The sequence below is a fragment of the Lygodium microphyllum genome, chromosome 14, assembly GCF_053477565.2.
Source record: "Lygodium microphyllum isolate KBCC chromosome 14, Lygodium_microphyllum_v1.1.10, whole genome shotgun sequence".
Lineage (NCBI taxonomy): Eukaryota > Viridiplantae > Streptophyta > Polypodiopsida > Schizaeales > Lygodiaceae > Lygodium > Lygodium microphyllum.
The window spans coordinates 150061180-150085498 of record NC_141148.1 but is presented as its reverse complement, the minus strand read 5'-3'; the positions used below and the strand labels follow the sequence as shown (position 1 = coordinate 150085498).

The following is a 24319-nucleotide window of genomic DNA, read 5'->3' as shown; positions in this document are numbered from 1 at the left end:
GTTCTGTCTGTAAGCCATATGACTCTAGTTATATCTGCCTGTGGGTCAAGGACACTCGAATGTTCGGCTGCTTATCGTCATGAGCTAAAGAGGAGAATGTTAAGGTCTCTTGCACAACTGCAGCAGGTATCCAGCAATGAGTGTCACGACGCTCGCATCATCCATGTGTTCTCGGAACTGCTGGCTGATTCTCTAAGCAGGAATCTTGGAATGAATGCACAGCCCGCAACTAACTACATCTCAGTGTGGTAAGATTCTCAAGCGTGGAAACATCCATATGTCAAAAGGAGGCGAAGCATCTATTACCGTGTATTAATGATGCTGCATGCCCATACTTAGAATAGGACTGATGCTTTAAGGTCATTCACCTCAAAGCGCTAAAAGCTCCCTGATAGTGAGACGCCAATATTCCAAATTCAGCGACTACGGCACCACTGTGATGAATGTCTTTGCCTTCAAGATGCCTGCTCACGACAGCCCAAAACCAAGAGGAGATACATACTTCTCACCCGAATAATAATACAATTCACCGCATTATTAAGAAACTAACGATAGCCCACACCCATATTTAGCAATAAGTTGTACACCCCACCACACCACTTTCCAAATTCTCCTCACCCGTGATCGAGAAGGTTTAGTGTTTCAAAATGCCTTTGTCCAGCCTCTATCGAGGTGACATCGTCTGCAAACTCCATCGCCTTGCTGTTTTCTGTTCCAAATTGCATCATAGCAAACGTTTGTCGCACCGGTTGCTTGGACTCGTGAAGAGTCATGACAGCCATGAGATTTATAACCTTTAGAATGTCCTCTGGTGTTGAAGACCTGCCCAGATAGGCATTTCTTCTCTATTCTCTCTGTCTTCGCTCTTCTTTCTCTTGTACCCTCTCGCATGGTGCTACAGCCTTGGTGGGAGCTGATGATGATGATGAAATGGAGTTATTATTCACGTTACAACCAGTTGCGCAACATCCTCTGGTGTTGAAGACCCTACATTTCATCTACATCTGACAGTGTGGCCTAACTGCAGCCCACTTGGTACTGCCTTCAGTGTTGGACATATCCTCCCCTCCTTGCTGGGCAACAATTCCAGTGTTGTAGTTGTCAATACTTGCTGCTAGGCGATCTTTTGTGGTATAGGACATATACTATGCAGTCTGAGTTTGATCAAACCCTCCTACATCTAGCTACTTTTTTGGTGGCAATGTGCAACAGCAACCAAAGCGCCACTTCTATCTGCTATCTTTGTTGGACAACCCCATCTTTTGAAATCGATTTCATCGTTATTTCTATTTAAGGAGTTTTTCCCCTATAAACATAAAAATATCCATGATTGTATAATTAATAATTTCCCCTCCCTTTATAAGGAGTGTGCTTTTCCTGAATAATGAGGTTCAAAATTTGGCGTGGTAGGATATACACTTTTTTCTATAGACTCTAGAGCTATATTTTGATCTTCCATTGAAGGAACCATTATTTATAAAAGAAAACGCTGAATTTCACCCTTGATGTGCCAAGAGACATTATTCAAAATTTGGAGTGGTAGGATATACACTTTTTTCTATAGACTCTAGAGCTATATTTTGATCTTCCATTGAAGGAACCATTATTTATAAAAGAAAACGTTGAATTTTCACCCTTGATGTGCCAAGAGACATTGTGACTGATGTAAGCAAAATGAGATTTATTGCTTAAGGTCATCATGTTCCATCACATCACCAGCATTAAGGATTTTTGCACTCAAGCCTATGTATGTGAAGGACTCATTGTAGCTTGCTATCCTAGAAGTTGTAACTTCTGCCATTCCTTTGCGATCACAACAATTTGATACTATAAGTGGACTACATAGTTTATAACCTTCCAAATGTGGTCATAATGAATGATCAGGCATCTTTGGAGAGTTCGGGTCCAAGTCTTTTCTCTTATCCTTTGTAAACCTTGGTGATCACAACCATTTTAATACTATAAGTGGACACTATGTTTTATGACCTTCTGAAAATTTTGGAGCAAAGTCTTTTCTCTTCTTCTTTGCAAATGCAAGCTTGGAAGTTGTGGATCAAAGTCTTTTCTTCTTTGCAAATGCAAGCTTCTCAATTTAAGACCCCAAGCTTACAATAGTACGCCCATTCTAAAATAAGACCCCAAGCTTCTCAATTTAAGAGCCCAAGCTCACCGTAGTATGCTCATTCTAAAATAAGACCAAAATGTTCTTTACTTATACTTTTCTTTATGATGTGTATAGAGGTGTTAAGTTCTTCACCATTCTTATTTGATCAATTGCTTTGCTTGGACACTTGCGTATTAGATAGGATTGATGTTTCTTAAGGCAAAATTGATTTACATCTTAGGATGCCTCTTTTAAGTTAGAATGAAAAATCCTATATTTAGACTTCTACTTTTGAGGTAAAACACAAATGTTGCCTACTTCAAATCAACAACTTTTTAATGATTATCTTCATTCAGTAGAGCACTTGCATGTTCAACAATGTTCATGTTCTTTATTTTAACCACTCTAATTCCTTCTAAAGTGTACGGATCCTTTTGTTGACTCGGTTATCCTGCTAGAGTATCCCAACATCTTTTTGGTACGTTCTACTAACTTATTTGTAATACATAGTACATTCTGAGAAAGAAATCATGAGCAACAGTGAGTTTTTCACCCAACCAAGTTCTTTGTTAAGACCTAATTTGCATAGAATTCAATCCTACTCTAGTCTTCATTGCTAACTATTCACCCATAATAGTATTGGATAGTTCCCAAAAGTCACCTCTAACTACAAAACCCATGAAACCAAAGTATGCTTGCAAACATAGGCCCACTAAACCCAAGTACCATACAATTGTCAATATTGTAATGTTCATCTCACTCAATCTCCTTACATAAGGTCCATGCACATCATTATATATTCATTATATATGTAAATAACAATTTTAATCCAGGAAGTACTTTTGTCTCAAAAATAGGGTTGGAAAATTATCATACCAACATAGAAGATTTTTGAAGTAGAACAATCTACTTGTTGATCTTTCCATTACATTAATATTCTTTATACATTTGATATATGTGTCTTTAAACACAAGCCAACACACATTGTGATTTACCTAAATGCAGTGAATGTTCAAATTATTCATGAAGGTTAACATAGTTGTTGACATTGTCTTTACCAAACAACTAGTTTGTGCCTACAGTGTACTTTGCTATTGCTCTACTACAAGGTCCCTAACAAATAGATGACTATCCAATGGACATTGGTGAGATTTCTTTCTCACCACCAAACCCTCTAGGAACCTGGATCCAAACTAGTATGCATATTATAATTTTATGTTGTCCCACAACTCTTGTATGCTTACAACTTCCCTTCAACTTGCTCTAATAACTCCTCAACCAATACCACTATAATGGATTTCTTCTCTATTAACATTTCAACTTTGATAGCTTGGTTCACGTTTCTATAATCTTTTCACTAGTGTCCTTATGAGAGTAGGCACAATAGGATAGTAAAGCTAGAGATCTCAATATCTAGACCGATGTTTCTATGATTATGCCTATGGTGCCCATAATAGCTAACACTCATATGAGAACATGGAGCTCTCAACCCACAATGTAAATGAGAATCCTTATTTACCACACTTCAGGTCTTAGTTGATATGGCTATGGCAAGCCAAAGTAAGAGCAATTTGTTGGTGAGGCATGGAATAAGGAGAATGATGGTTCAAAATCTTGGCATGATAGTGTTGAAGTTTTAGGATGTAGGATTTGACTATGTAGGCACAAGTGGAATGCTTCATGGAAGGAGAGTAGAGAAGTCAAGAAGATCAGTTTTATTCTTAATTGATGAGTTGAAGAATGTTATTTATTGAATATTTTAGATGAGAGAGAGAGAGAGAGAGAGAGAGAGAGAGAGAGAGAGAGAGAGAGAGAGAGAGAGAGAGAGAGAGAGAGGGAGGGAGGGAGGGAGGGAGAGGAAAGTGATTGGTAAAGAGAGAAGGTAATTTGAAGTTCAAGTTAAATGATGCAAGGATTTTATCGTTTGTGCTTAAGGGTACTTGATTTGATAAATAAGGAGACATGCTACATGTTAGTAGAGGTTTTTATTCTCGAAGTTTGTATTGGTATTTCCTAAATTTACATCTTAAGATATATGTTGACCATTGGATCAACTGAAATAGTGAGTTTTGATTTAGAGGTTTTTATTTCTTTGAAGTTTGTGGTTGCATTTCTTAACTTTATGTCTCAAGATATTTGTTGAGCATTGGATTTACTAAATAGTGAGTTTCCATTTCCTTTTGCTTATCATATCTTTGTTGTGCCTCATTAATGAGAATAGCTCTTACATATTTCTATCCCATTTGATACAATGTAGTAGTGTCATAGCTTAGAACAATGGCAATTTCTTTGCATGGAATGAAGCCTCATTCTTTAGAAAGAATGCACTAACTTCTCCTCAAAGCATCTACACAAAAGCATGTAACTATTAACAACCACTATACAACTACTTTGTTGATTGTTTAGGAAAACTTTATATGTCCAATAATCATCTCCACGTCTTAACTTTGTTGAACATGAAATTTAGTGGATAGAATCTTTACACATAGGTAGTAAGGATTTCCATAGTGAACCTCCTGAGGAGAAGGCATGCATTCTTTGCCTAGTCATGTAGTGTAGAGAGCCAATAATTTTACTAGTAAGGCAGATGACATTGATATATTAGTATATAGAATCTTGGACAAAAGGAAGTTGTTAAGAGCATTGGAATAAAAGTGAAAATCTTTCTTTGGTGAAAACCATGTAAATGATGATCCACAAAACTATGGAAAATTGAAACTAAGTATAGTAGGACAATAAAGCAGGTTAAGTAATCATTATAGAGAAAATATATATGCCACCTATGTGCTACACGTGTACTTAAAAAATCATTGCATACATATTTTAAAGGATTAAATTCACTAGGAGGATGATAAAAGGAGATCGAGAATTCACTACATAGGACTCCTATATAGCACATATGGGTTTGAGGTGTATCTCAAAGCCCTTGTATGTTGGAGGATGAGATTCAACTTTTTGGTATACACAAAGCATCATTTTAGATTGGAATTTTGTTCTTTTAAACTTTTTATAAATAAAACCTTGATGTATATTTTTTTCTATAACTTTAACTCTTCAAAATTACTTCTATGTTGAATGTATATGCTATCCTAAAGATTTTTGTCTACACCCTCAAGCAAGGAGACATGATTGAGCTCAAGTGAAAATAAGAAAACCTAGAATGATACATTATATCTACATTTAGAGAGGAATAAGAGACCTTCATATTTCTCTTAGAAAATTTACTTACATTAAGAACAAACTTAAGGAACAAACTGGTGGATTTCAATTGTGGGCAATTAATGGATGTACACCCTAGGCCATGAATCAATGAGAGAATGTAAATAAATTCCTATATTAAGAATTGAGCCAAAGTGGAAAATTGTTTGGTTAATTGGTAACAACTATTCTTCTTGCCTCTACCGGAGTTGTGGCATAAGGGAAGCTCTATCTAGCTAACCAATCAACTTTCAAATGCTTGGTTTAAGTACTATCTTTAGAGCAACTAGTTAATGTGGTATATTTATATAAACCATGATGTTATGGCAGTCTATCGAAGAACTTTTCCTCTCATTGTTAGCAGAATTAACCAAGGATAGTGGCTTCTATTCAAGATTTGGAAAGGGGGCTAATTTCTCTCTAAAACAAAGATGTGGAGAAGTATTTACATGTTTACTAAGGCCCTTATAAAAGAGGATGTGAATGAAGAGTAGGGCAATCATGATAGTGATTGTAACTTGAAAGCTATATACAAACATTAATTTTAAGCTTTATACATAGATTATGCTTATGCTTTTAATTTGAACCTTCTTGAATATGTTGTTTATAACATGGATATGTCTTATGACATGCTTATTTCTATGAGGAAACTACATTTGATAAAGAGCTTATAGACAATGCAATTCCAGGAGATGGATGTGATAATCATGGAATATTCCTAATGAATTTAAAGGACCATATGATGTCCAATACTTTTAAGGGAAGAAACAATGTTATATTAGGTATACAATCGTGAAGTATAGAAATAAGTTTTTGAAGATCTTCAAGTTCTTTTCAATTTTGGGTCTGGTGAGCTTCTAATTGTGGAGATGGATATGAAAGTCAAAAGTAACACAAAAGGGACAATTAATATTGATATCTTTAAGGATTGAGGGATATGTAAACCATGTACATGTCAATAATTTGGACCTTCACATAGTGGTGTGGATGGTGACATAGTTGGACATTAAAGGCATAAGATACACTTGGCTTGGATCTTGAGAGTAGAGCAAGCATATGAAACTTGCCAAGTGTAGGATTTCTAGTGAATCCCTGAATGTGATTGATGACTCTTCTATGTGTTCTTATCTCATTTGTAGCTATTCAACAATAAAACAAGCAGATGAACATGAAGATTTTGAAAATAATTAGTAGTTATTGGAAGTTGGTGTAGTGATGGAAGTGTATAAACTTGTTGCCTCATAAATTTCATAACACAAGAGGGAAGAGAGAGACTACAAAGAAGGGAAGAACATGAAAAAAATAACTCAAAATAATGCTCAAGAAATGGAATCCATATACCAAAACATGAGATGGTCAAATACAATAGTTAGTCACTGGCTATGTGGGCATTGTCTCTTGCTCCCACTCTCCAATGGAACAACTGTAGATTTGTGTTGAATGAATGAGAGGAGAAGGAAATAACTAGCAATAAATAGGATAAAAATATAAATAGATTGGTGAGTATTAATGAGACATCATTATGCAATCAACTAGAAATGAATGTGCTAGGAAGCCAAATTAAACACCTAAAGAAGTGGTGACCAATTCACTTTGAAAAATATTTTCCCATCGCACTGGGACATCCATATACTTCATTGATGAATTGACTAAGTTTTTAATATTCTCTCTCAGATCATGGGTGATTTGGTACAATATAGTAAGAATATAGTATAGATTGCTATTAGCTAATCAAAGTATATATAACAATGACAATTGAAATAAACAATATATTGCCAAGTAATGGATGGCTAACCCACTACCAAGGTGCTTGAGATAGAGTTAGACATTGATATCGATCATAGCAGTTCTAGAAAATAGAAAGGAATCATATCAACTCTCTATGTTTGTCAATAATATGGCATCATTAATGTAGTTAGCTAGCAAATAATATGCAAGAAAGCCACGGTTAGATGCCTAAAAATTAGAAATAAAATTACACTTTTAAAAAATGTACCTATGCACAAACTCCTATGAGCTAACTAATCTACTAATAATTTTGTAGTCATGTCAATACTTATAGGAGATTTATTACCATAAACATCATTTTAAGAATCTTTGAAATTTGATATTGAGATACGGAGGTGGATTGTTCTCCCTTTTCATTTAGAATCTACAATTTTAGAGACTCCATGGTTTTAGAACAAATAAGCATTAAGAACCATTAGAGTAGGATAATTGTATCATAGCAATTTTTGAGGTACCATGTGGAGGATAACTAAATAGTATTAATTTGGAAGGGAGGATGAGGATGCATATGTTTCATGCCTTGTAGGACTATTGTTAACTTTCAAGCTACATTTGTTCGAAATATTAGATGATGTTTGAGATGCCATCTCTTTGGTTAATGTTTTTTATCATATCTTTGATGTATTCAAAGTATTATGGATGATGTTTAAGATGCTATATATATGCAAATCACTAGATATTTGAGATGACATGTTTTGGGTTGAACAGTTTTTGTAGAGTCCCAACTTGCCCTTATGAGCACAAACATCTAGGTTGTCGCATTATATATCAGACATTTTGAATATACCCATGTTTCAATTCTAAGAGTTAGGATAAGTTTTTAATGCACCTCATTTTCAACATTGGGAATAGGAATAATGTACCTTAGCATGATTTGTCAAAATAATGGCATGGATATTTGTGAAAAAAAAGAATTTGGATTGAAATGAGTTTTTCTTAATAGTAGTTGTAAGGCTATCATTTGTAACATTTCCATGCAATTAAAAGTTAGTTGGTTAGTACGAAAGTTAGTTACTCAATTAATAATTTAGTAAGTTACTAACTAAGGTAAAAACTAACTAACATTAATAACTAATAATTTTTATTTAATTAAAACATTTTATTTTAAAAATCGAGAGTCATAAATATGATATTTACCTTGGATTAACAAGGACCATAGCCACCCTTCATAGAAGTTACAATGTGAATGAGAGTTATGAGCCATATTAATCACTAGTGTTAATATGTATAGAATGGATGGTCCAAAAATATTAGATTTTGGGGTAAACTAGCATATTCTAGATATTTTGGATATTATTCTAAAAAGATATAGAAATTTCTAGAATTAAATGTCATTTAAAAGAAAAGACAAGTGATGTTTTAGTAAGTTTTGGAGATTTTATAAAAAGAAAAAAATCAAGAGAAAGATTAGTGAAATCTCGCGTGTCGTGATTGCAGTTTACAAGCAATAGACAACACTTCGAACACAAAGAGAAAGAAGGAGTGATCTGAAAGATTTCTAATCAAGTGTCTTAGGGTTTTACCCCCCCTTTTGGAGCCAATGGAACCATCAACTTTATGATTTGAGTATCAGATCACTGATTCTTCCAAGAGCCCCTCCACCAAGAATTCTTGTTCTCAGCCACATCCCCTCTTCTCTAATTCATTATAAATATGAGGCATGGGGAGGCACAAGGGAGCATAAGGAGACCCCAAGAGGTTGCGAGAGGGAGGTAGAGAGAAGGATATCCCTCCAAGAGATTATGTGTGTGTGTGTGTGTGTGTGTGAGTGTGTGTGTGTGTGTGAGAGAGAGGAGTTACCCCGAGAGGCTGTAAGGGAGAGAGTTAGCTTAATTCTCTCTATCTCGATCCTCAATGGAGCCATCTTCTCTTATGCTCTCCCATCTCAAATCTATTTTGCCTTCTTAATCTCTTGAGTCTACTTGTGGATATGATGGCCTCTAAGCGAAGAATGTCGCATACGGATGGCAATCCTACAATTAGCAATGAAGCTTCAGGTGAAGGCATCACTGTCAATCCAACTGCGATTTCGATCGTAAGGAATGTATTTCTAAATTGACAGTTGCTTGCTTTGATTCTCACATGAGATACATTAGGCTTCATACTATGATGTACGAGAATAGGTCATGGGAAGGGATAGGCCTCTTCTCACATATTCAAAAGATGGAGTTTGCAAAGTGCATGTATCAAGGGAAGTTATTGCAAAGAACAATTGGTCAGGGGTTATGAATAGCATAATTGTAAAAAGAATAACATTAGGAATTGTGCATACAGGTATTAAGTAAACTTTGCACATAATTTCTCTTTGATCCCAAGGGGGAGAGCGAATATGCGATGGAATTATTATTGCGTCTATTTTTCTATCGTTTGGGAGAAATACAATTAGTTTTGTTGGTTGATTGAACAACACCCTAAATGCTTTTTACAATCAATTGATTGTTGCATTGTGATTTGGATAAATATTCCAAGTGCTTGTGTTTGATGGTAAAAGCATGGCAAAGGTTAGTAATGACAAGTAGCCATGGAAAATAAAGGAATGTTTCACTAGAAGATGATATTAGGCTTATTGCCTTAATTATGCTTGATTCTTAATTGGATTAATTAAGAAATGATATTTTGCATGGGTGGATCTCGTGTATGGGCAAGAGACAAAGATTAACTTGGAGATAAGTTAAGGAACTTGTTTGTCAAAAGGTCTGCTTACTTTGTTTTCATGTCTGTGTTGTAAATTACATGAACGAACCATGTTCCCTAAAGATTTAATTAAGGAAGTTGATTTTAAATGTCATACATAAATATGGTAACACCTAATTAGATAACTAAATAATGCCTATCAAGGGAAGCGGGTGGATAGAACCATTCGCCTTTAGGTATTGTTAAGTTAGAACTAGATTTATGCCATTTTAAGGGACCAGAATGGGACTATGCCCTACAGGCAGAGAGGTTGACCAGTGCATCCCTTTCGTTTTCCATTATCTTTAAACCAAGTGTGGTATGGATCTGCTTCGGATTAGGTATCTCTGCGTAGAGTACAATGTCCAAAACTCGACGATAGAATACTGTTAGGAGACCTTGGCCCGGGGATTGAAATGGAACTATGCCCTACGGGTAGAGAGGTTCACCGGTGCATCCCTCTCGTTTCCCATTCTCTTTGAACCAAGTGGGGTATGGATTTGCTTCGGATTGGGTATCTCTGTGTAAAGTAGGAGTCCAAAATCCGATGCTAGAATGCTGTTAGGAGACCTTAGCCCTAAGAACCCAGATTTTAGGTCGATCCTAGTGGGTTCGGCCGTGAACATTCTATTGCGAGGTGAACACGGGAAACCCTAGGCGACAAACCCTAGAATATTCCCTGGGAGTGCTAGGCAGTGACTCTTAGATTCGTTTCTCGATGGACCGCTAAAACATGGTTGGATAGTTGATAGGCGGGCACATTACATCATTAATGAAAAATCAAGGAGTTAGCTTTGAGTCATCATTAGTGTATGGTAAGATTGTAATATTAACATGGGATCCCTTGTGAGAGTGTGTAGCTAAAGTAGAGGAACATCAAGAGAAGAGAAAAAGAAGATGAAATGCAAATGAAGTAGAAGAAAAATACTATCATTTAGACACAATATAAGGTCACAAATAATCACCCCTACACGTGCAAGATTCACATCAAGGGCTCTAGACTAATCCAAAAGATGAGAATGTAAGTGAGGAAGATGAGGAGTAATCTTCACAATTGGATAGAAGATGAGAATCTAATCGAGCAAGATTAGGAATAATCTTGGCACTTGGATGAACGTCTGTGAAGGCATATGAGTGGCTATTTTTATAGGTATAGAGGCATGAAATAGGTTGATAATGTATGCAACTATGATCCAACCAATTTTCACTTAAAAAAGTGGCCAACTTGACCAACCAACAACTAGTGAAACCTAATGTGCTTTAAGTGAGTAAATTGACACACATAAAGGGTAGAGAGACAATGACAATGTTAAAGCTCATAATGTCCTCATCAAGCCAAGTTGAGGCTCACAAGAAAGAGGTGAACATGGAATAAGATGCTAGATAACATGTTTGCTAATAGGCTCTTTATAGCTTCTACATTTTAGGAATACTTTTATATCTCTCTATTTAAACCTTTTTAAATGTACTTAACCATTTCATAGACTTTATATATCTAGTATATTTTCTTTTCCATCTAATATGTATCTAGGTTTCCATCTCTTTCTCTGTGTGTGTGTGTGTGTGTGTGTGTGTGTGTGTGTGTGTGTGTGAAAAACCCTTAACTAATATATGTACCATTCTCGTGAAAAAATCCTTATGCCTAACCCATGGCTTATTGTTTATATTTTCTACCACGCCTTTCACCCACCATTGATATTGTAATAAGTGATGCCTAATAACCAAGCTCAACTCCATGTGTCTTATTGAAATGTTGATATATTTTAAGCCCCAAGTTGGTTTATACTTCTCTTCATACTAATGAAAACAAATTGACATACAACACCTTTTAAATCCATCTAGTTTCTTTGTACACCTTCCTTATCGACAAAATGCCAAGACCTTAGGCTTTTAGTAAGCTACACCACTTTGAATCTTTAAGCATAGCTTGTGTAATCAAATTTCCTCAACTTCACTATACTTTGAGAATTTCATCATAAAATTCCATATTACAACTATGGGGAACTCCTTTGCAAAAACTTTTTATGTTATAACGGTGATAACTTGGAATCACTAGGGGTATAAACCACAATGTTGTTCTTAGTGTGAGAGAAGCACAATATTGTCCTTAGTGTGAGAGTGAGAGCATAACAAATTATGGATGGAGAAAGTTGCTAAGAAATACTATAGAATCTATTAAGAATAGAACTAATAAAATGGGGGATTGAATAGAGAAAGAGTTGGAAGAGGAAACAAAAAGGTATAAGACACTCTTTCTTGCTCATTCACACACACATGTGCATGCACACATGCTCGCACGCACGCGCGCACACACACACACACATATACAAAGTCTCTCTCTCTCTCTCTCTCTCTCTCTCTCTCTCTCTCTCTCTCTCTTTGTGTGTGTCTCTCTCTCTCATGGAGCTATATAATATATTTTCAATAACAAGAGAACCAAGACCTCTTGTGGATATAAATGAGTCTATTTTCTTGTTGCTTATTGTTCTATCCATGACAATACATGCATTCTTTTCTTATTCATTTTTATGATTTTTTGTTTCTCTCACTTGTCCTTTCACTTGATTATTGAGAATTCATCATCTTTGATGTTCTATTCCTATTATTTTCACCGTTTCCTCTTTCTCTCACTTCTTGTCGCTTCCATATTGAGAAATGATCCTCTCTCTCTCTCTCCTTCTCTCTATGTATTAACATGGTCCCCCTACTAGTTTTCAATTTACAATGTGTACTTTAATCAACCCTTATTTCAAAATTTCCAATAGTAAAATGAAACTAGATTCCCTCTAGTTTTCATATAGAATACCCACTCGCTAGTATATAAACGTTTTTCGGTATAGCTAAATACAATCAATATTATAAATATTATCATCACCATTATTTCCACAAATTTGGTGTTTTTAAAGCTATTGAGATGTTTGCATAAAAGTGGTAATCATGTAATGTAAATATTCATGTGCTCTGACTACATGTTACTTAAATATTTGTACCTAAGAAAATGGTAGACTCTATGAGAGTGTGCAACTAAAAGAGGAATGTGAACACATAGAGAAGAAGCCAAATAGAGAATGCAAGAGAGAGAAGGAACAATGTGACTTCAATGGCTACGTACAAGGTTGCAATAGTCAGCCCAAACATACAACTCTATCATCAATGTGGGGGCCATTATATGGGAGTAGGGGAATGAGAGAATGAAGAGGGTTGGTCCATTGTTGATCACAATGATCAATAATGGATAATGGAAGTGGGAGGGCAGGCCACCTATATATAGGCAAAAAAAGAGAAAAAATCCTAAATGTGGTCAAACCTCCCAAAAATAGCCAAAAGTACACAAAAAGAAATGCAATACTATGCCCTCCATCTAGGCCAAAAGTGGGAGGGCTGGCTGGCTATATGTAGGTGAAAAAGAGGAAAATAACTAAATATGATCAAACCTCCCAAAAATAACCAAAAGCACACAAAAAGAAATGTCATAATGTGCCCTCCATCTAAAGTTTCTAAAACACATAAAATGACATATAAACACAATATCAGAGCTCCTAACATCCTTGTTTGACTAACTAAGGCTCATAGGTAGAAGATGACCATATAAGACACATTATTGCTAACACCTCTTAGATCCTAGATGTTGCAAAATGCCAAACGAGATGGAGATCTAGTGGCAGGAAGACTGCCAATGCTGATGTAGTTCATCGATCGTGAAAGCTAGTCAAGGAGCAAGACCCCCTCTCCATAGAAAAATCCGATCAAATGGATGGCCACCAAAGGGTAAAGGAAACAAAGAGGCTTGGAATAGATCACTCATGAAAACTCCAGTTGGGGATGGGTAAGCCAAGCCTTGAACCCAGTTATGAGACGATAGCAAGGAAGTATCGAAGGCACCATAAGCTGCATAGAAACACCAAGGACCAAGGGCCAAGTGGTAGGGAATAAAGACTCGATGATGAAGAGAGAGGGTAGGACTAGCAATTGCTCAAGACCTACCATCAATGCCAATTAGAGAGTAGAAGCCCCAGAAAGATATAAGGGGAAAGAGTGATATGATGGTGGTTGGTGTGAATGATCTCAAACCACACAATCCCCCATTATTAGAATACACGTTAGCCACCATAAATGTCCTTCAATAAAGTACTTGCAAGAAAACAAAGAAGATATTGCCATTGGAATAAGGCCAACCAAAATAAGAGATGTCCTCGGGAAAATCAGGGTCTATTGGGCCATAGTATAGAAGAAAAGTGATTGAGGCAAGGTAGATGAGGAGTTTCCAATCATGAAGGAAACACACAACAAACAAGTCACCTAGGTCTATAGTAATGGCCATCTAGCATAGAAAATAGGCTACCCAACTAATATGCTTACCTCACTTGGTCAAAATATAGTAGAAGAAGGGTCTACTTATAGTGCTAAATCAAAACACAAGTAGAAGATGACTAGGTCCTATAAGAAATGTGCCACCTAGGTATGAGGTGAAATGCCAATTGTCAAATGCAAGTTTATTGGCAATGTTTCAGATGGCAAAAAATAGGTAGCCGAGGTTGTTGGAATGCCACCCATGATAGAGGATACACCTAGCTATAATAGACAGGTGTTGACATGTGTTTATCCACTTGAGAATGAGCCACCTAGAATGGGCTACCTACATCTTGAAATTAATCAGGTAGCTGGTAGGAGCTCTCATTTACTTGAAACGAGCACTAGATACTTGGGCTACCTACAAAATGCAGATCTGTAAACGAAAGAATAGTCCACCCAGTGAGGTATGAGGAAAAGTGCAAATGTATTGCCCCCAAAATTGGCAATGAACATAACTAAAATAGTGAATAGAGTGCTCCTCTTCAAAATCTCTAGCTCCAATGCATGGGTGTGCTAATACCATGTGAGAGTCCACAATGGAAAGAGAAAAGTGAACATGGACAAAAGAATGACACAAAGAGAGAATGCAGGAGAGAGAATGAACATTATGAGTGTAATGGTTGAAGATACAAGGTTGCAATAATCAGCCCCAACATGCATCTCTACGTACCAGAGTTGATACAAATGGTAGTTGGGGGATGAGAGAATGAGAAGGGTTGGCTTATCACGAAGGATCAATGATGGATAATTGATAAAGAAAGTGGAAAGGCTGACCACCTATATATAGGCCAAAAAGAGGGAAAACCCCTTGGGTAAGTTACTCATGAATATATGTGTGCATCCTGTGAGTTCAAAATAAGGTATTTTTAAAACACCATTTCTATACATTTTTACATCCAAAAGGGTGTAGTATAAAGGGGTTATTTACAAATTGAATAGAAAAGGGTTATGTTTTATTCAAGAAAAATTCATAGGTAAGGATATTTATAAATAGGCCTTGAGCACATGTGATGTAGAGGATATATATATATAGTAAATTCCTTGAGGAAAACCCTCAATGTGGTCAAACCCCAAAAAAAAAGCCAAAAGTGCACAAAAAGAAATACACTACTATGCCCTCTATCTAAAGTGTCTAAACCATATTAAATGACAGACAAATACAATGTCAAAACTCCGAATGTCCTCGTCTACTAACTCACGGTAAGGCTCACAAGCAGGAGATGACCACAAGACACACATGATTGCTAACAGACTCTTTCCTATCACAAGAGTACACATGATTCGAATTTCTTGTAAAAGCAAGAACTTAGCACCTTTGGCGCTAGCCTTTAGACTTGTAATGGGTTCGTCTTTCAATATGTGAGATGACTATTGGCAATGGGTCAATAATATTAAGTGAACGAATGAGAACAAGGAATGAATGCACAAGTTTTGGAGAAAATGGTGTAGTTATGGTCGAGAAAGACTTACATTCACTATAATCAGAGGATGACATCAAGCGTTCAATGAGGAATAATGGTCCCATTCAAAAAAGTGAAGGGATATGAGAAAACTGGTATCCAAAAATTGAGAATCATAAATAAAGCACATATAGTTTTTGTATCAATCATATAACTTGTACACCATGTAAGTAAAACTAGAAAACTAACATAGAAAGGATGCAAATTACATATGCCCAGCTTTGGTCTCAAACTATATGCCTGTGAAGTCACATGGATACAAATGACCCTTTAGATCAAGACTTGCCAACTTTCTCCCTTTTTACTCTTTTGGCATTTCTTTCCTCAAGTGGATTCAAAAAAGAGTACTCTTTCTTGTCCAATCTCTTTGTGCTTCATCCTAAGCTTGCATGAAAGGAAGGGAATGAGATATTGAGTGAGTAAATAGAAAGCCTTTGCTCCTCTGTCTCTCTGTCTCTCTCTCTCTCTCTCATTGTGTGTACATCTCTTACTTGTGAGCCTCATGTTTGAGTCAAACAAGGGAACACAAAATCCTATCTCTATCATTGTCTATCAATCTTTCTTTTGTGTTAGACTCCTTCATTATAGGAATGTCATGTGAAAATAGGGCTTCATTATCCATTGTTGCACTTAGCATTTTCCTTACATACAATTCACTTTATGAGGTGCATTGCATAATTTGCTATGTGGCACTTCGAGTAGTATTTCTTCTCAATGGGTGGATACTTTTATAAAGGTATTGTCCTTGATAGCCTAAGATTTTCCTACTTCATAGCCTTTGCCTACTTATAAGGATCTACTCTTATGCCTCCACACATCATTCCAACCAATGCTCGTTCTCTCTAATCTTCCTCAGAGTCACTCTCTAATCTTTTACCATCAATTTGACATCCTCACTAATGTACCTCTGTAGATGCAAGGGTTGATTATGTGCAACTTTTTATAAGTATGCAGATTAGTGTCTTTCTTCTATTTTTTTTGCATTTTATCTACTCTTCTCTTTCCTTCATGTTCTTTTCTTTTCGATGGTGCACTATTACATGGTTCACTGCCATGAAGAATGACATAGAGCCAACATTTTCAATTTGATCTATTGGATTTTCCTCCTTACAACCATGTGAGACAACATTTTTATATGATTTATTATGTTTTTCCTCATTTTGGCCACATGACCTACTTGAGACCCCTTGTAGCTATTGTTTCTCCCTCAAAAGTGGGCTTTAGCATTTCACAAATATTCTCACATCCATCCACTTTTCCAATTCTAAATGCAAGATTTCCAACATTTCCAACAATCGTTTTGTAGCTGTAGTAAGTTGGGTGCATCCAATCAAGTCAATTAGTAGGACATAGATTTTGGAGCAAGAGTAGATCACTTTTACTCTAGAGAGCTAACTAATCTTGAAAGGCAACAATGAGCAGGTCACCATCCACTTCCAGAGGTTGTTCCCATCAAAAGACAACATATATCCTTTTTTTGGGAAGATTTTTGAAGGATACACATGGTACTACGATACAATTGACAAGATCAAATGAAAAGGTGCTTCTATAGATACCACAAGGACAACTACAATGATGACCAAGACAATGAGCATTAGCTTTGATTATCATAACTACGAGGATTGTTGCAAAGTCCATCTAGAATGGATCTTTGTAAAGAGCACAATTTTGCATACAACAAGGATCGATGTGAACTTTGAAGACATCGGATTTCAAGACAAAGATCAAGACATGAGCCATGATTGGAATTCCCTATTCGTACATAAGAGTCAATTTACAAAGTGGACCTTTTTGTCACAATTTGGAAGACAACCATGCATTTCTTAAGGAAAAGGGGTCAAGCCTTCCTGTATTAACACATAAGTAAATAGGGTTCTTCGATACCCTCTAAACACATGTGATACGGATGGTAGTGTAGGTGCATCCCAGAGTCCACTAGGAGGTTGAGTCTAAGGAGCACTTTATTTGTAGATGTATTGTATATTATGAGATCAGAGGGAGATTTCATTGCCTTTTTTAAGGAGGTGTTTGGGCCTCTCCACAAGGTGATGGAGCACAAGGAACAAATCTCTGTAGGGCTATTCTTATTGGAGATCTAGGCATACAAAGAGAATCTTTTGAGGAGCAAGACAAAACAAAGATAAAGTCAATGAGCCAGTAGGTTCTTACAGAGTTTTTCAGTACTCTTAATTTTTTAGATTTGATAAGACTTCAAAATAATGCATTCGTGAGTGTCACTCTATAAGCTTCTCATCATTACTTTTTTGTTTCATTTATAAGTGTCTACAAAATGGTTCACGTTTCTTAATTTGTGTGAGACAATGTATATAGGTCAATAAGTGAAAACATATTACATAGCTCACCTAAATAGAAAAAGTCTAATGGGAGCCTTAATTGTCATTCTATTGGCCCCTTTATAGCCTAGAGAAAAGGGAAGGTTGGCTACCATTATGTCGACCAATAGTACATCTACCGAAAGCATAACACCAACCTATAGAGGACCATAGACACTCCATATCTAAGCCTCATGTACCCATGAGATATCAAATACTAACATAGTTGTCATTATACACATTGGTCCTCGCACCATAGAAAGTTGAGCAACTGAGAGAAGGGAGTGCACAATACTATCTGTAGCCATGCAGCATCCAACATTGGCCTCTCAAAAAACCTTGAAAATAAACAACCCACTATGGTTCGTAGCAGGGATCATGTTGCATAGATGTACTCCACCTACATTGGGAGTTGGTCATATGTGGATATGCATCAAATATGCTAGATCCTAAGGGAAACAATTGAACTTGTTTGGTAAATGAATATTTTCATAAATTAGTTATTGAAAACAAGTAGACTTTCTCAATGACTACTGTGGCACAATGTTAAGATATAGGTAATATACACAAAGAGTAACAATTGACGATTGTGGTGTGGTGTGGTCTTTCAGCATGCAAGGAATACTTGAGCGTTACGTGAAATCTCAAGAAGATGCTGGAGCCCCGGAGGCACTCCTCAATGCAACTGAAGTGCGTGATGATGCCTTATGTTTTATTGATAAGCAGGTCTCTGTAGCGCTGATGTCTAAAATGTTGGCATTAATAATGTGGATGGTATAGAAATCTCTCTACTGGAAATGATAACATAACAGCCAGAATCAAACTTAGCTTGCTAGCTTGAGCTGATCTTCCCTGGTCTTTTGATGGCAGCCAAATGTCGAGGCGACAGACAAGCTGACTCAGTACACCGAGAAACTCAGAGCACTTCAAAGGTTCGTGCATGCATGTCGGTCTGGTATAATCGTGGAGGGTGGAGTGAGTCTTTTAACTCAGCTCCAAATGCTTTGATGCTGTGCAGCAGGAATCTGATGGGCGACGACTTGGAGAAGCTTTCGCTGAAGGACCTGATCCGTTTGGAGCAGCAAATTCATAACAGCCTTGGACAAATTCGTGCTAAGAAGGTTTATACGTTGAAATTTACAATTTACGCGCACTTGAAGACACATCCCTCACCTCATCCACCTCATTTTTTTTCACCAAGTGCTCTTCTTGAACCCTCCCTTGTGCTTGCAGGGTGAGCTTCTTTTGGAGCAGCTGGAGGAGCTTAAAGAGAAGGTAAGCCGCCACAATTGTCCATCTCACCAAAAGGTTGTGTAAGAGAGAGAGAGAGAGAGAGAGAGAGAGAGAGAGAGAGAGAGGCTAACGTATGCCAAAGGCCAAAATTACCTATGAGACCATGGGTTACCATTGTTTGGACATTAATGCAACTATCGAATAGATAAACCAACAGTACAAAGAAATCTAGATTGCTGATAACGGAGGTTTCTAGGTATCCAAACATTACGTCAAGACTAAAGATACATGAAGTGGACCCATGAAGACCATGAGAGTATAGATAATCTCAAGAAATCCCTCAATGGTCCTTGGTGCATAGCCTCAATCTCATCCCACAAAGAGAAGAACCTAGGGGTTGTGCCTCTAGCTCAAGCAATAATCTAATGTGTCCTCTTGTCTATTCAGCTCTAGAGACTAGGGCCCAAGATCAACGAACTTGAACCATTCAATTAATCAATGTCCGTGAGCTAGACGTGGTTGAGGTTGTGTGTAGCACTTCCCAACAGTCCTCTTGAATATACAATAGGACTAGTTTGAGGCCACTTAGATACTTCTCATAATGAAATTTATGAGTTATCACTAGATGGGCCCTTGATATCACTCTTTATCTCTAAGGATAGTCTCTCTTAGTCCTCATATCTTCAGGAGAAAAAGACCAAGGCATCTCTAATTGTATAGTTCATAACTTTCAAAATCGACCAAGGCAAATTCCTAAACAAACAATGGAAGTGTCCTCCAATCTCATGGTAAACTAAGCAAGAATAGATGTAGTGCTCCTCTATCTTTGGCTCTTATTGCAGATCCAACACATATGCTCATCGGGAGGTGTGGATGCATATCTCCTAGTTTGAATATCTAGCTAATCTGAAGAGATATACAACTAACCAACAGCACATCTAATTCCATTAGTAAGCATCCATGTATGTAGACATACAATAAAACCATCCTAATCCATCTTCCTTTTGAGCACAGATACTGGTGTTAGACATTCCCTACTAGTCTCTAGATAAATAAGATTCTATCTGATGATCTTGGAGTTACCTAATGGCTCAAAATGATAGATGGTGAATTAAGGGATTACTGAGAGAGTGGTGACATGTCCATGTTGAATTCTTGTACTTGAAAACATGATACGATCTAGGCATGCCAACATGAAGTGTTACCATTTGTAGCAAGCTATCGTGAGGACCCAAGGGTGAGCCATGCTTATATGCATCTAGCTAGCTTTCATAATTTGTGTAAGAATGATACCAATCTAGTAAGAGCTTTCACCACAATCGAAGGAGTGTTCAACTTACTTGTAACAATCTCATGTAGAACCAAATCCTTATATTTGATCATATGTGCGGCTTGATCTACTATGGTGGTCAAGACTAGGTACCATGACCATACCTCATACAACAATATGGATGTGACCAAGCATCTTATTGCCATTGGTTACTGTGGGGATCCTAGAATTATACTTGTGTACACATCATTTCAAACCCTCTCAATGTTGTACATCCCTATGTCAGTTAGTCTTTGATACCTCCCTCATAGAGAAACTAGATCCTATGAATAAGATGTACAAATATACATAAGCATCTACATACTCAATCCTTATTGCCCATAATTAAAGCTTGATGCTAATCTTCTAACCCACTATGGTGTGGCATTGAACACAATAACCTTAGTTTTTCCAAGGTTGATTAAGAGCACACTCTCTTGCACATAAGAGTATAGTACATCCAAGTGTCTTTGTAGCTCCTATGGAGAACCAACTATCAACTACATATCATATGTATAAAGCAAGGGGGTATCCAAATATCTGCTAGTGGGGCTCTTGTATATCCTCCTTTGGAGGTTTAGGTAGAGATCTCATCAATGTATAATCCAAAAGTATCAATGAGATAGGACATCCTTTCTTCACTCCAATAGTAGAGTGAGGATGGCAAAAAGTTTCTCAAGTTTGTGTGCTTTGCCTATTGCTTACTAATACACTAATACAATGCCCCAAATGAGCTCCCTAAGAATAATTCCAAGGAAGGGGGCAAAGGCAATTTACATGTAGGTACACTTTGTAACAAAATGGAGTTACTCAGTGAAAAAATAGGCATATCACAGAGGTGGCTCGAGCATTGATGTCTAAAAGAGAGTTACCTCATTAGTATCGGGTTGAAGTAATTTCTACTATTTATAAATGGGACACTTAGGTTGCTATACATGGTATGGCATCCAAGGGGAAGTATACTAGTAAAAAGCTAAATCTATTCCATTTGAAAGTGATTGGATGTATTGCTTATGTGCATATTTCTAACGAGTTGTATAATAATTTTGATTCCAAATTTAAAATATATATATTTGTGACATATTCTCTTGACCAAAAGGGATACATACACTATAACCCTATTACACATGAGTTGAGAGTTAGTAGAGATGTTGTCTGTGATGAAATGATTAGCTAGTGTAGTAATGTGCGAGATACAATTGGGGCTAATGTATATGACGACATGGTTGTATATAAAACAAGTCAATAGTCATAGACTATGAGTGGGACACATGAGTCTCTTAGTAGTCATGGATCTACTATTGATAGAGCTTGGAGTGGTAGATTACAATCATAGGTCACTCCACCAAGTATATCGCAAGTATCAAGAAAAAGCAACGAGAAGGTTGGGGACTCACCTATTATAGCCGATGCATCATCAAGTTGTTTTCATGTCGATGTGGATTCAGATGGTTTTGAGAAAAGTATTGTAGCTCAATTGGAGTGAGTAGTAGTTCAAGGAGTGAGAGTGTGTATGTGAAAGTATGATTCAATTTGGGTGTACCAACAATGTGTTGGTACACAAAGAATAAAATGTATTTATACTTAGGGCATGTAAGGGTGCATTCACATGTACAACTAAATAATGTACATGTACTATACACAGAGGTGAAAAAAGGGCCTTTATCCAAACAACCTCCCACTTAAAGGTCCGAAGTGAACCTCTAACTAACTCCCACTAGTCATATGCAATGCTCATGCTAAGCTTTTCTTAGACTTTTAGTGAGAACATCAGCAAGGTTGTCCTATGTTTTGATTTTGGTCAATGTGATTAGACCATCTTTCAGAATCTGTATGATAAAGTGATATCTCACATCTATATGCTTTGCGCGTGAATGATACATGGCATTCTTAGCTAGATACATAGCAGTGTGGCTATCACATCCCAACATTGCAGTACCAATAGACATGCCAAGATCCTCTAAAACTCTACTCAACCATATAGCTTCCTTAGATGCTTCAATATAGTTGATATGTATTCAGCTTTAGTAGTACTCAGTGTTACAATATTTTGCAACATGGAACACCAAGAAACGGCCCCACCAGCAATTGTAAAGACATATCGGCCTGTGGATCTATGAGTGTCCAAGTCACCTACCATGTCTGCATCACAATAACCCTGCAAACTAAGTGCACCCTACCCATAGCAAATACACTTTCTTTTTGTACCATTTAGGTATCGAAGAATACACTTGACAACCTCCCAATGTGTTTTGCCAGGATTTGGCATAAACTTGTTGACAACTCCCACTGCATAAGCAATGCCTCAATAAGTAGAAACCATAGCATACATAAGAGAGCCACAAGTTGATGCATAAGGGGTTCCCTTCATAGCATTGGCTTCCACATCATCTTTTGGTCCGTTGGCTTTCCTAAGCTTAAGGTTTGGAGGTAAAGGCAACCCAAAGGGCTTAGCTTTAGTCATGTTAAATTTTTCTAGTAAATTTTTGATGTACTTTTCTTAAGATAAAAACAACAATTTTTGCGTTGTATTTCTACAGATCCTCGTGCCCAAAATATGCTTTGCATTCCCTTAATCTATCATGGAGAAGGCTGATTTCAGTTGGTCTTTGAGAGCATCCAAGCTAGTCTTTCTTTTCCCAGCTAGCAACATATCATCCACATACAAAACAAGTATGATGGGGTTGCCATCTGTATCCTTTTTCATGTACAAATAATAATCTGCATGGCTCCATGTAAATCCATGAAATAACATAAAAGTGTCAAACTTTTTGTACCACTACCGTGGTGCTTGCTTTAGTCCATATAAACTGTATTTTAGTTTACACACCATCTACTCTTTTCTAGGAATGCCAAAGCCCTCAGGCTATTTCATGTAGATTTCCACATCAATGTTGCCATGCAAAAAATTCACATCCATTTGGTACAACTCTAATTCCAATACAACAATGAGAGCAAAAAGCACACGTAGAGTGGTCATCTTCACAATAGGTGAGAAGACCTCTTGGAAGTCAATCCCTTTCTTTTGTGCATACCCTTTGGCAAACAATCTTGCCTTCTACTTGGGTTTCCCATCAACTGTCTTTACTTTGTAAACCCATTTGTTTGGAAGAGGCTTCCTTCCTTTCGGCAACGATACAAGATCCCAAGTATCATTAGCATATAGAGATTTAATCTCTTCATGCATAGCTAGCTCGCACTTACTGTTGAATTTGCATGACTTGGCCTCTTTTTATGTAAGAGGCTCACCCTTATCTGTAAGTATCACATAATGCAAGGAGGGATCAAACTTGTGTGGTTGCCTTTTTATGCATATAGACCTCCGTACCCAATGATCTACATTTTCAAGAATTGGATCTACATTTTGAGGTATGTCATTTTCAGTGTTTATTGGCTGCTATAAGCCATTTTTAGCATGCTGTTCATGCTGTACAACACCTTCATTTTCATTACCAGCACTTGCATTTTCATAATCAGCAATTCTATCTTGTTGTTCGTGACCTCCTTGTGCTTCTATGTGCTATCCATCATTATCTGGCTCAAAAATAACCGGCTAATTATTAGTTTCAGCCTATGGTACAACACCATGAGACTCATCATACGAAGCAATAGGTGGCTACAAGTTTTGAAATTTGACATTTCTCATATCTTCATTAAAGGCTAGAGTACCTTTCAGCAATTTTTCCTCATTAAACACAACATTATGGCTGCAAATAATTTTCTTGGACTGAGGTAACCACACTCTGTAGCCAAGTTCACCCTCATCACCATAGCCCATGAAGATGCCTTTAGTTGATTTTGGGTCAAGTTTGTTCCTTAGCTCATCTCTAACGTGCACAAAAGCATCACAACCAAATATGTGTAAATG

General features: G+C 36.9%; 1 protein-coding gene across 8 annotated transcripts in view; it reads left to right on the top strand.

Moving 5' to 3' along the window:
• Window positions 1-24319, top strand: part of LOC148026227 (MADS-box transcription factor 23-like) — a 64193-nt gene that overhangs the window by 954 nt on the left and 38920 nt on the right. For 5 of the 8 annotated variants that reach the window (XR_015693200.1, XM_087693515.1, XM_087693516.1 and 2 more), the window contains 4 exons: window positions 18521-18635; window positions 18780-18841; window positions 18928-19030; window positions 19143-19184. Coding sequence is in view for 7 of the 8 variants with exons in the window: in XM_087693515.1 (XP_087549641.1) it covers window positions 18521-18635; window positions 18780-18841; window positions 18928-19030; window positions 19143-19184 (322 nt within the window). In the remaining variant the exon portion in view is untranslated. The remainder of the gene's footprint in view (window positions 1-18520; window positions 18636-18779; window positions 18842-18927; window positions 19031-19142; window positions 19185-24319) is intronic. The other 3 variants (XM_087693512.1, XM_087693511.1, XM_087693513.1) reach the window with 3 other exon arrangements.